Source organism: Ranitomeya imitator, chromosome 4 (assembly GCF_032444005.1).
Source record: "Ranitomeya imitator isolate aRanImi1 chromosome 4, aRanImi1.pri, whole genome shotgun sequence".
Lineage (NCBI taxonomy): Eukaryota > Metazoa > Chordata > Amphibia > Anura > Dendrobatidae > Ranitomeya > Ranitomeya imitator.
This window is the reverse complement of record NC_091285.1, coordinates 643,880,457-643,894,585: the sequence shown is the minus strand read 5'-3', so window position 1 is coordinate 643,894,585 and position 14,129 is coordinate 643,880,457. Positions and strand designations below refer to the sequence as shown.

Genomic DNA, 14,129 nt, shown 5'->3' with positions numbered 1-14,129 from the left:
CCCCCCCTGGCTACAAATATCTGCCCCCAGCCACCCCAGAAAAGGCACATCTGGAAGATGCGCCTATTCTGGCACTTGGCCACTCTCTTCCCATTCCCGTGTAGCGGTGGGATATGGGGTAATGAAGGGTTAATGCCACCTTGCTATTGTAAGGTGACATTAAGCCTAATTAATAATGGAGAGGCGTCAATTATGACACCTATCCATTATTAATCCAATTGAATGAAAGGGTTAAATAAAACACAAACACATTATTTAAAATTATTTTAATGAAATAAAAACAATGGTTGTTGGAGTATTTTATTCTACGCCCAATCCAGTCACTGAAGACCCTCGTTCTGTGAAAGAAAAAACATAATAAACCAACAATATACTTACCCTCCGCAGATCTGTAACGTCCAACGATGTAAATCCTTCTGAAGGGGTTAAAACATTTTGCAGCAAGGAGCTGTGCTAATGCAGGCTGCTCCTGCTCCTTTCCTAGAAAGCTCCCAGGCAAGTTCCCACGATCTATAAACAGCCAGCAGAGGGCGCCTCACCGCAAATGAAGCTAAATATAGCTCATTGATCTATATTTAGACTCATTCCCAGGGGTTTTGCAGCGAGGAGTAGCATTGCATTAGCAAAGCTCCTTGCTGCAAAATGTTTTAACCCCTTCAGAAGGATTTACATCGTTGGACGTTACAGATCTGCGGAGGGTAAGTATATTGTTGGTTTATTATGTTTTTTCTTTCACAGAACGAGGGTCTTCAGTGACTGGATTGGGCGTAGAATAAAATACTCCAACAACCATTGTTTTTATTTCATTAAAATAATTTTAAATAATGTGTTTGTGTTTTATTTAACCCTTTCATTCAATTGGATTAATAATGGATAGGTGTCATAATTGACGCCTCTCCATTATTAATTAGGCTTAATGTCACCTTACAATAGCAAGGTGGCATTAACCCTTCATTACCCCATATCCCACCGCTACACGGGAATGGGAAGAGAGTGGCCAAGTGCCAGAATAGGCGCATCTTCCAGATGTGCCTTTTCTGGGGTGGCTGGGGGCAGATATTTGTAGCCAGGGGGGGGGGCCAATAACCGTGGACCCTCTCCAGGCTATTAATATCTGCCCTCAGTCACTGGCTTTACTACTCTGGCGGAGAAAATTGCGCGGGAGCCCACGCCAATTTTTTCCGCCATTTAACCCTTTATTTTAAGAGCTAGAACGGCCAAATTTTGCAGATACACTCTACTGACATTAGTAGTGTGGAATCTGCAAAAAAATGGAGAGAAGACATGGTTTACTGTATGTAAACCATGTCTCAAATCATGTCGGGTTTTAGGAAGGAGAAAGAAAAAGCCGGTAATTGAATTACCGGCTTTCAAGCTGTATAGCGCTGGAATAAATATTAATATATATACATATATGTGTCTACTGACATATATATATATATATATATATATATACCTATTCTATGTGTACACAATTATTCTACCTATTCTACTGTAAGCTGTCAGTGTGATTTTACTGTACACCGCACTGAATTACCGGCTTTTCTCTCTAACAGCGCTGCGTATTTCTCGCAAGTCACACTGCTTGTCCGTGTGAAATCCGTATTTTTCACGCTTCCATAGACTTTCATTGGCGTATTTCTTGCGCAGTACGGTGACAAACGCAGCATGCTGCGATTTTGTACGGCCGTAGAAAGCCGTATAATACTGATCAGTAAAATACGGCAGATAGGAGCAGGGGCATAGAGAATAATTGTGCCGTATTTTTTGCGAGTTTTACGGACGTAGTTTCTGCGCTCTTACGTCCGTAAAACTCGCAAGTGTGAAGCCGGCCTCAGGAGCACAGATGCATCACACTCGGCTCCTGCTCTGCTGCGAGCAGGAGCCAAGTGTCATTAGCATATCGCATCCGATGCTCTCGCATCGGACGCAATACGCCAGTGTGACGCCGGCCTTACGGACTACTCTGGTGAGCAGCTTTTCCTCTTACGGACTGCTCTGTTGACAGGGCATGACTGCCGATGTCATGCTGATTGATGGTTGGCTCCCCACAGGTAGGCAGCGGGGAGCCAGCTATCAGTCAGAATGTTGTCAGCAGTCATGCTCTGTCGACAGAGCAAAGTGGAAGAGAAGTCGCTGCTCTGTCGATGTGATGTCAGCAGAAGCTGCATAACTGCCAGTAGGACTTCTCAGTGACTTCTCTGTGCTGAGAGATATCGGCCCTGGGTACAACACGCAGGGAGGTAGCAACTACCTGCCTGTTAAGGCTGCCATCACACTGTCAGTATTTGGTCAGTATTTTACATCAGTATTTGTAGCCAAAACCAGGAGTGGGTGATAAATACAGAAGTGGTGCATATGTTTCTATTATACTTTTCCTCTGATTGTTCCACTCCTGGTTTTGGCTTACAAATACTGAGGTAAAATACTGACCAAATACTGAACGTGTGACAGCAGCCTTAGGCACATAGTAAAAAAGAAACAGTCCTGAATAATAACCCAACAACATATGCTATCAGGAAATTTACATGGCTACTAATGATAATAATTGAAAGAAAACATCTTACTTCTTGGCACTTGCCAGCGACAGACACACATGCGTCATGGTGCAGTGTCACTGACGACGACCGCACCCGTCTCCTGCTCACATGTGATAAGAGGACTTTTGGTGTCATACAAGTATAGGGTGGGACTGTGATGCTTTGCAATAAAACAAAATATTGAAAAAGAAAACACCCCATGAAAATTCACTATCAACAAGATTACATATGCTGCCTACATACGCAGCCCTAGGAGCGCAGTCACCCGTGTACCCACCGATGGGCAGCGCTGCCAGCCTCTACATAACATATTGCTTCCAATATATCCATGCCTGTTGGTTGCCAAAGAATAAAGCATCCAGGAAGTGTAAGCGATCACACAGCCGACTCCTCTGTTGGCATCCGGACCACCACTGACAAAACCGCTAACGTCCCTATGACTCGTTAAGCACAAGTTCCCACTTGCTATTTTTTCCCATTTTGTTTTTTTCTACCAAAATACTGACTATTGCTTTTTTGCTGAATTTTTTTTTAAATAGTTTCCCGTTTTGATGTGTTTTGGTGCAGATTCGAATCAGCATTTTCTATGTTTTTTTTTTAATTTAGTGCAGAAATGCTGGGACTCTGCACTTAAAAACGCTACTGTATTTGTTACACGGGTGTTTTTCAGGTTCCCCAAAGAAGCCTTAGGGCGCATTCAGACGTCCGTGCAAATCGGTCAGAAATCGGACCTCAATGTACGGACTGGCCTCGGCTATGCCAACCTGACAGGTACAGCCTCATAGAAATAGATGGAGCTGTCACTTGGCCAGTCTGGGCATCAGCTGTCTGATCTCGGACCGATGAGCACGGACATCTGAAAGAGCCTTAAAGAGAATAAATGCTCCGAAAAACGCACAGTTCATCAGCGTCTTTAAATGTACGGCGGACAGGAGTTTCCATTATATCACATCCACATTGCTTGAACTCTTAAATACAGATTTTGTGCGCAAAATGGAAAAAAAAACACATTGGAAAAAAACGCAGCATTAATGGGAACATAGTCGAAAAGTTGTTTTTTTAAATAATGGGTACTCTATAGGCTATGTGCACACATTGCGGATTTTGCTGCGGATCCGCAGCGTTTCCGCAAGCTGCGGATCCGCAGCAGTTTCTCATCGTTTACAGTACAATGTAAACTTATGGGAAACCAAAAACGCTGTGCGGAAACGCAGCAGATTATTTTCCGCAGCATGTCAATTCTTTGTGCGGAATCCGCAGCGGTTTTCCATCTGCTCCAATAGAAAACTGCAGATGGAAAACCGCAGCAGAATCCGCTTTAAAAAACCGTGATAAATCCACAGTAAAAACCGCAGCTGATTTTTGTACGTGTGCACATAGCCTATAAGTTCCCGGACTCCTAATTATGGCCGGTCGCACTCCCTTTAAGGATAGGTTCACACAACCGATTTCTCCACATCCGAGGAAACGTCTGATTATTCTTCACCTTCTCCGTTCTGTCAGTCCGTGAAAATCGAACTGCACTCGCATGTCATTGGAGTGCAGTCACGGATCCATAAACTTGCATCGCCGACACTCGGATCATAATTGGACATGTCTCTGATTTTTTTTTTCCATGGACCACCCACTGCGAGGAAAAAAAAAATCGGACACGTGTACAGCCCCATAGAATATCATGGGTACGAATGCGATCTGTCAAAACCACGGAGAGCACTCATTGGAGAAATTAGAAAAGACATGTACACCGCAAATGACTTTTCACCTGAATCAGTTGGATTTGATTAGGATGTTTCTATACACCGACAGCAAGAAAGAGCTGCTGAAAATGCTGCAGAACGGAAACGCACGGTGTGTTACAAAAGCCGCGGAACGTTTTATTTTATTTACATATATGGAGAAAAAAAAGCGATTTCCTATTGTAAGGAGATTTCCCTCTTTCCGCACCAGTGACAACTACATTTTGCAATTATTTATAACAGCTATAAAACATGGGAAATGCTTCCCGATCCTCCGGGGACGAGCCGCAGATGGAGTTTTATCGTCTGAGTATTTGTCATTGGATGCAGAATTCATGTGGAGAGGTGGATCAAGTTCAGAATCAGAACACTTCTACAACTTTCCAACCCAGACCCCAATTAGCCCCCTATTTAACCCTTACTACTACTTCCACTCACCTTAATAAACATTGCGGCTCACAGAAGGGTCGTGCTCCACCTTGGAAGGTGCCTTTACCCGCCACTTGTGGACTCTCTTCTGGACCTTCCGAATCCCAGGAGAGAAGTTCTTTGCTATCTCTGACTTCAGCCTCACTATCTATGAGCCCAGGCGTTGTTGATTCCCTGCCCTCCTGCCCTCCTCCCTAATTTTGCCTCACTGTTCATTACTTGAAATACGCCAATCAGTGAATGTGATGAGAAATGACTCGGTCATAGCTGACACACAAGTCGTAAGAATGGCATACGTGACGCATATTCGGAAACTGCAGTGCTGCCAGTACTCAAATACAGCAATCTTTCTTTAAAAGAGGGATCCAGTAAAGTGGTCACCAAATTTCATACTACAAACTGCATACATTATTAAATAGATCTCTTAGACCAGTGAGGCTGGTGTACTTACTTTCAAAATCCATGTGAAAATGGGTGTGAACAAATTTTGGTTTTCGCAAAGTTTCTGCTGTTTCTGCATGTTTAGAAGTTTTTATGCTTTTATTGACTAACACATTATGTCTATACAAAGACTCAACATTTAGGGTTTCCCTTTATTTTTCAAGACTTCTGCCCTTCGTCCTGGCTGCTGGATATCAGTTTCTGGGCCAAATCCTGACTGATGACAACACATTCTTGTCTCATCAGTGCTTGGAGTCGACCACAGTTTCTGAGGTTTTGTTTGTCCACCCACTTTTTGAGGATTGACCACAGGTTCTTGGTGGGTTCGAGATCTAGAGACTTTATTGACCATGTGTAGCACGGCGTGCAGAGGTAGCACTCGTCTCCTTTTACGTCCCGGCGTACTACAGTGCCTTGCAAAAGTATTCGGCCCCCTGGAACTTTTCAACCTTTTCCCACATATCATGCTTCAAACATAAAGATACCAAATGTACATTTTTGGTGAAGAATCAACAACAAGGGGAACACAATTGTGAAGTTGAACGAAATTTATTGGTTTTTTAAAATTTTTGTGCAAATTCAAAAACTGAAAAGTGGGGCGTGCAATATTATTCGGCCCCTTTAACTTAATACTTTATTGCACCACATTTTGCTGCGATTACAGCTGCAAGTGGCTTGGGGTAAGTCTCTATCAGTTTTGTACATCGAGAGACTGAAATTCTTGCCCATTCTTCCTTGGCAAACAGCTCGAGCTCAGTGAGGTTTGATGGAGATCGTTTGTGAACAGCAGTTTTCAGCTCTTTCCACAGATTCTCGATTGGATTGAGGTCTGGACTTTGACTTGGCCATTCTAACACCTGGATATGTTTATTTGTGAACCATTCCATTGTAGATTTTGCTTCATGTTTGGGATCATTGGTATAAATACCACTGATGCATATCACCACTAAACATCAAACAGGGATTAACCCTAAATGGACATCTATAACAGGGAGAACTCCACTAATGGATATGTCCTACAACGAAAAAGGAGTACATACAACCCATTTCTAATATGGTATAAAAAGTAACAAATTTTATTATAAATATATTACACAACATATATACACACACAATAAAGACAAGGTACACGCAGAGCCAATGTACAATGGACCCAGGACACTGAAAAGTAACACCGTAGGCAGGTAGACCTATAGGGGCCAAACACCTCTAAATAGGAGCCCTAAGACAATTAATATGTCATGAAAAAAATGCTTAGTGCTAAGTTCAATACTCCTCTAGGTTACGTGATATTATTAAGCTTGCCCAAATGGGCATACAAGATTGCAAGACCCCCCGCCCCACCTTACCCATTAATAGGTGCCAGTGTCCGTCCACTTGGACGGACACTGGCACCTATTAATGGGTAAGGTGGGGCGGGGGGTCTTGCAATCTTGTATGCCCATTTGGGCAAGCTTAATAATATCACGTAACCTAGAGGAGTATTGAACTTAGCACTAAGCATTTTTTTCATGACATATTAATTGTCTTAGGGCTCCGATTTAGAGGTGTTTGGCCCCTATAGGTCTACCTGCCTACGGTGTTACTTTTCAGTGTCCTGGGTCCATTGTACATTGGCTCTGCGTGTACCTTGTCTTTATTGTGTGTGTATATATGTTGTGTAATATATTTATAATAAAATTTGTTACTTTTTATACCATATTAGAAATGGGTTGTATGTACTCCTTTTTCGTTGTAGGACATATGTTTGGGATCATTGTCTTGTTGGAAGACAAATCTCTGTCCCAGTCTCAGGTCTTTTGCGGACTCCATCAGGTTTTCTTCAAGAATGGTCCTGTATTTGGCTCCATCCATCTTCCCATCAATTTTAACCATCTTCCCTGTCCCTGCTGAAGAGAAGCAGGCTCAAACCATGATGCTGCCACCACCATGTTTGACAGTGGTTATGGTGTGTTCAGGGTGATGAGCTGTGTTGCCTTTACGCCAAACATATCGTTTGGCATTGTTGCCAAAAAGTTCGATTTTGGTTTCATCTGACCAGAGCACCTTCTTCCACATGTTTGGTGTGTCTCCCAGGTGGCTTGTTGCAACCTTAAACGCCACTTTTTATGGATATCTTTGAGAAATGGCTTTCTTCTTGCCACTCTTCCATAAAGGCCAGATCTGTGCAGTGTACGACTGATTGTTGTCCTATGGACAGACTGTCCCACCTCAGCTGTAGATCTCTGCAGTTCATCCAGAGTGATCATGGGCCTCTTGGCTGCATCTCTGATCAGTCTTCTCCTTGTTTGAGATGAAAGTTTAGAGGGACAGCTGGGTCTTGGTAGATTTGCAGTGGTATGATACTCCTTCCATTTCAATATGATCGCTTGCACAGTGCTCCTTGGGATGTTTAAAGTTTTGGAAATCATTTTGTATCCAAATCAGGCTTTAAACTTCTCCACAACAGTATCACGGACCTGCCTGTTGCATTCCTTGGTCTTCATGATGCTCTCTGTGCTTCAAACAGAACCCTGAGACTATCACAGAGCAGGTGCATTTATACGGAGACTTGATTACACACAGGTGGATTATATTTATCATTATTAGGAATTTAGGACAACATTGGATCATTCAGAGATCCACAATGAACTTCTGGAGTGAGTTTGCTGCACTGAAAGTAAAGCGGCCGAATAATATTACACGCCCCACTTTTCAGTTTTTGAATTTCCACAAAAATGTAAAATAACTAATAAATTTCGTTCAACTTCACAATTGTGTTCCACTTGTTGATTCTTCACCAAAAATTTACATTTGGTATCTTTATAGGTGAAAACTTCCAGGGGGCCGAATACTTTCGCAAGGCACTGTGTTGTGAATTTGCTTTTTGGCTCCCTCTAGTGGTTACTAGTTTTTTGACTCTGGTTTTTCTGTCTTTCCTTTTATCCGCACCTGGGTCGTTAGTTAGGGGCGTTGCTTTATAAGCTCCCTGGACACTCAGTTCTATGCCTGGCAACGTAGTTATCAGAGCTAATCTGCTGTGCTCTTGTCTACTGATCCTGGTCCGGTTATTCAGCTAAGTCATTTACTTTGCTTTTTGCTATTTGTTTTTGGTTTTGTATTTTTGTCCAGCTTGTTCCTAATCTGTATCCTGACTTTTGCTGGAAGCTCTAGGGCGCTGGTGTTCTCCCCCCGGACCGTTAGACGGTTCGGGGGTTCTTGAATTTCCAGTGTGGATTTTTGATAGGGTTTTTTGTTGACCATATAAGTTACCTTTCTATATTCTGCTATTAGTTAGCGGGCCTCTCTGTGCTAAACCTGGTTCATTTCTGTGTTTGTCATTTCCTCTTACCTCACCGTTATTATTTGTGGGGGGCTTCTATCCTGCTTTGGGGTCCCTTTCTCTGGAGGCAAGAGAGGTCTTTGTTTTCCTCTACTAGGGGTATTTAGATTCTCCGGCTGGCGCGAGTCATCTAGGATCAACGTAGGTATGACCCCCGGCTACTTCTAGTGTTGGCGTTAGGAGTAGATATATGGTCAACCCAGTTACCACTGCCCTATGAGCTGGATTTTTGTATCTTGCAGACTTCCACGTTCCTCTGAGACCCTCGCCATTGGGGTCATAACAGCACTGTACATGAAATTGTGGGTCCTGGCTGGGTGCGTGGACCTGTGATGTGAGGGCCTTATGGTGGTGTGGACCAGCCAAAACCATGTGTTTTACAGTTCAATGAGGGAGACTTCTGTTCCAAAACAACTTTGGAACTCTTTACTGGGTAGTAACTTGGTAAAGGTTATTTATATACAAGGGATAGCGGGTACAAAGCCTTATGGACATTTTCTTTAAAGTATGAGGCATTTTTCACTCTCAATATCCTTCCTGACTCCAGGGTTAGTGAGGCTCACTGCTTCTCTCTACTCCGCCACAACCCAGCTTTAACACTTTAATCCTGATTAGCAAGTCTCCTTACTTAATCTTCAGTTCCACATCCTAATTCGGTTAAACATCACTTGCACTCAGGATCTCCACTAGTCCGTCATACTTAGTCCTACTTAGTTCAGTTACCATCTGTGTTACAAGCTCCGGGGTTCGTAACTCGGTGTCGTATCCAAGGACTGGTCTCCAGAAGGCAACTGTGTCTCATCAACCACTTCTCTTCAGGATCACACTATCCTTTATCTTTAGTCTCCTCTCACTTAGGTTTACCCTCCTATGCAGCTCTGCTCACTTTACTCTCCAAACCCTATCTGCATAACAGGAAACAGTCACTTTCCCTATCACTACTCCCTACCACAGCGGGCTAGTCCGAAACATTAACTCTATCCTAACACTACCTATACTTCAGTCAACTATCTACATCCCTCTGCTACCTGTCCTCTAACGCTATACCTTACACTATATATTCCATACTATACAATACACCATAATTCACCTGACACGATATATACAAAGACGAGTGACATAATTCACATTACAATATAACACAACGCAATTGGTGTCTTCAGGGGTAGGAACATGACAGCACAGTCATTCATCCTTACACGTGGATCCAAAATATCAGTATTTTGTTCACCGAGCCACTTCGTTATCACTTTTGTCTTGTGACATGGTCTCCATCATACTGGAAAAAAACAGTCCCCAAATTGCTCCAGGATCATTGGGAGAAGTTTCTCTTGGATGATGTTTACATCCCATTCTTCATTCATGGCAGTGCTCTTAGATAATATTGTAAGTGAGCCCCCTCCATGGATAAAAAGCCCCCACACATGGATGGTCTTGGCATGACACAGGACTCATGGTAGTCCTCACCTTTTCTTGTCTGGACAATTATTCTTCCAGATGTCCCAAACAATCTAAAGGGAAGTTATTCATCAGAGAAAGTAACTTGACACATGTTCTCTGCAGTACAATCCCTGTATTTCCTGCAGAATGTCACTCTGTCTTTGAAGGTTTAGGATACTTTCACACCAGCGTCGGGCTCGGCCCGTCGCAATGCGTCGGGCCGAGGTTACCGACGCTAGCATTGTTCGCGCCGCACAACGGGTGCAGCGGATGCAGATTTTCATTGCATCCGCTGCCCCATTGTGAGGTGCGGGGAGGTGAGGGAGGAGTTCCGGCCGCGCACGTGCGGTCGGAAAAAGCAGTCCGTCGGCAGCAAAAAAGTTACATGTAGCGTTTTTTTGCTCCTGGCGGTCCGCCACAACACGGCGCAACCGTCGCACGACGGTTGCGACGTGTGGCAATGCGTCGCAAATGTTAATCTATGGGGCAAAAACGCATCCTGCAAACAACTTTGCAGGATGCGTTTTTTGCCATAAACGACGCATTGTGACGTATTGCAAAAAACGCTAGTGTGAAAGTAGCCTAATACTCAGAAGGAAGGGGCTTCTCTGTTGCCCTTCTTGACACCAGGCCATCCTCCAAAAGCATTTATCTCACTGTGCGTGTAGATGAAGTGACATCTGTTTACTGCCATTCCTGAGCAAGCACTGCACTGGTGTTGAACTGATTCCATAGCTGAATTCTCTTTAGGTGACAGTTCTGGAATTTACTTGATTTTATTGGGTGATCTAAAACCTTCTTCACATCAGTTGAACCTCTCTCTTTAAAATTCTTGATGATTCAGTAAATTCTTGATTTATGGGCAATCTTAAAAGTAGCAATGTCCTTTCCTGTAAAGCCCTTTTGATGAAAACCAAAGTTTGCCTGGAGGTAACCAGATAGGCAGACAGGTAACTGAGGGACTGGAAGCTGCAGGGATCCAGGAGATGTCCTAGAGAACGCAGACAGGTTGCAGAGGTACTGAAAGCTGCAGGCAGCTCAAGGATGTCCAGGAGACCACAGACAAGTAGTAGAGGTACTAGAAGCCGCAGGCAGACAAGAGACATCTGGAATCTGCAGGCAGACATGTAGCTGAAGTACTTTAAGCCATAGACAGACAGCAGATGTCCTGAAGAACATTGTCACGGGGTTACCGCGACAGTGTGGAGCCAGAAGACCGCAGTGTCTACTGCGGAGCTGAGAAGAAGCACTTCTCCTTCATTTTAAATGGTGTTTAACCCCTTCATGACCCAGCCTATTTTGACCTTAAAGACCTTGCCGTTTTTTGCAATTCTGACCAGTGTCCCTTTATGAGGTAATAACTCAGGAACGCTTCAACGGATCCTAGCGGTTCTGAGATTGTTTTTTCATGACATATTGGGCTTCATGTTAGTGGTAAATTTAGGTCAATAAATTCTGCGTTTATTTGTGATAAAAACGGAAATTTGGCAAAAATTTTGAAAATTTCGCAATTTTCACATTTTGAATTTTTATTCTGTTAAACCAGAGAGTTATGTGACACAAAATAGTTACTAAATAACATTTCCCACATGTATACTTTACATCAGCACAATTTTGGAAACAAAATTTTTTTTTGCTAGGAAGTTATAAGGGTTAAAGAGACTCTGTCACCTGAATTTGGCGGGACTGGTTTTGGGTCATATGGGCAGAGTTTTCGGGTGTTTGATTCACCCTTTCCTTACCTGCTGGCTGAATGCTGGCTGCAATATTGGATTGAAGTTCATTCTCTGTCCTCTGTAGTACACGCCTGCGCAAGGCAAGATTGCTTTGCGCAGGCGTGTACTATGGAGGACAGAGAATGAACTTCAATCCAATATTGCAGCCAGCATGCAGCCAGCAGGTAAGGAAAGGGTGAATCAAACACCCGAAAACTCCGCCCATATGACCCAAAACCAGTCCCGCCAAATTCAGGTGACAGGTTCCCTTTAAAATTTGACCAGCGATTTCTCATTTTTACAACGAAATTTACAAAACCATTTTTTTTAGGGACCACCTCACATTTGAAGACAGTTTGAGGGGTCTATATGGCTGAAAATACCTAAAAGTGACACCATTCTAAAAACTGCACCCCTCAAGGTACTCAAAACCACATTCAAGAAGTTTATTAACCCTTCAGGTACTTCACAGCAGCAGAAGCAACATGGAAGGAAAAAATGAACATTTAACTTTTTAGTCACAAAAATTATCTTTTAGCAACAATTTTTTTATTTTCCCAATGGTAAAAGGAGAAACTGAATGACGAAAGTTGTTGTCCAATTTGTCCTGAGTACGCCGATACCTCATATGTGGGGGTAAACCACTGTTTGGGCGCACGGCAGGGCTTGGAAGGGAAGGAGCGCCATTTGACTTTTTGAATGAAAAATTGGCTCCACTCTTTAGCGGACACCATGTCATGTTTGGAGAGCCCCCGCATGCCTAAAAATTGGAGCTCCCCAACAAGTGACCCCATTTTGGAAACTAGACGCCCCAAGGAACTTATCTAGATGCATAGTGAGCACTTTGAACCCCCAGGTGCTTCACAAATTGATCCGTAAAAATGAAAAAGTACTTTTTTTTCACAAAAAAAATTTTTTCCTCAATTTTTTCATTTTCACATGGGCAATAGGATAAAATGGATCATAAAATTTGTTGGGCAATTTCTCCCGAGTACGCCGATACCTCATATATGGGGGTAAACCACTGTTTGGGCACACGGCAGGGCTTGGAAGGGAAGGCGCGCCATTTGACTTTTTGAATGGAAAATTAGCTCCAATTGTTAGCGGACACCATGTCGCGTTTGGAGAGCCCATGTGTGCCTAAACATTGGAGCTCCCCCACAAGTGACCCCATTTTGGAAACTAGACCCCCCAAGGAACTTATCTAGATGCATATTGAGCACTTTAAACCCCCAGGTGCTTCACAGAAGTTTATAACGCAGAGCCATGAAAATAAAAAATAATTTTTCTTTCCTCAAAAATGATTTTTTAGCCTGGAATTTCCTATTTTGCCAAGGGTAATAGGAGAAATTGGACCCCAAATGTTGTTGTCCAGTTTGTCCTGAGTACGCTGATACCCCATATGTGGGGGTAAACCACTGTTTGGGCGCACGGCAGGGCTCGGAAGGGATGGCACGCCATTTGGCTTTTTAAATGGAAAATTAGCTCCAATCATTAGCAGACACCATGTCACGTTTGGAGAGCCCCTGTGTGCCTAAACATTGGAGATCCCCCACAAATGACCCCATTTTGGAAACTAGACCCCCAAAGGAACTAATCTAGATGTGTGGTGAGGACTTTGAACCCCCAAGTGCTTCACAGAAGTTTATAACGCAGAGCCATGAAAAAAAAATATATATTTTCTCAAAAATGATCTTTTAGCCTGCAATTTTTTATTTTCCCAAGGGTAACAGGAGAAATTTGACCCCAAAAGTTGTTGTCCAGTTTCTCCTGAGTACGCTGATACCCCATATGTGGGGGTAAACCACTGTTTGGGCACATGCCGGGGCTCGGAAGTGAAGTAGTGACGTTTTGAAATGCAGACTTTGATGGAACGCTCTGTGGGCGTCACGTTGCGTTTGCAGAGCCCCTGATGTGGCTAAACAGTAGAAACCCCCCACAAGTGACCCCATTTTGGAAACTAGACCCCGAAAGGAACTTATCTAGATGTGTGGTGAGCACTTTAAACCCCCAAGTGCTTCATAGAAGTTTATAATGCAGAGCCGTGAAAATAATAAATGTTTTCTTTCCTCAAAAATAATTATTTAGCCCAGAATTTTTTATTTTCCCAAGGGTTACAGGAGAAATCGGACCCCAAAAGTTGTCCAGTTTCTCCTGAGTATGCTGATACCCCATGTGTGGGGGTAAACCACTGTTTGGGCACACGTCGGGGCTCAGAAGGGAAGTAGTGACTTTTGAAATGCAGACTTTGATGGAATGGTCACGTTGCGTTTGCAGAGCCCCTGGTGTGCCTAAACAGTGGAAATCCCCACAAGTGACCCCATTTTAGAAACTAGACTAGACCCCCCAAGGAACTTATCTAGATATGTGGTGAGCACTTTGATCCCCCAAGTGCTTCACAGACGTTTACAACGCAGAGCCGTGAAAATAAAAAATCATTTTTCTTTCCTCAAAAATGATGTTTTAGCAAGCATTTTTTTATTTTCACAAGGGTAACAGGAGAAAT

General features: G+C 43.3%; 1 protein-coding gene across 10 annotated transcripts in view; it reads right to left on the bottom strand.

Moving 5' to 3' along the window:
• ANK1 (ankyrin 1) overlaps window positions 1-14,129 on the bottom strand; it is a 422,616-nt gene that overhangs the window by 254,441 nt on the left and 154,046 nt on the right. The window contains exon 1 of one of the 10 annotated variants that reach the window (XM_069766919.1): window positions 4,715-4,844. The exons of the other annotated variants lie outside the window; for them this stretch is intronic. Within the exon in view, the coding sequence (XP_069623020.1) occupies window positions 4,715-4,726 (12 nt within the window). The 5' untranslated portion in view covers window positions 4,727-4,844. Of the gene's footprint in view, window positions 1-4,714; window positions 4,845-14,129 lie in introns of those variants that run through there. 10 annotated transcript variants of the gene reach the window in all.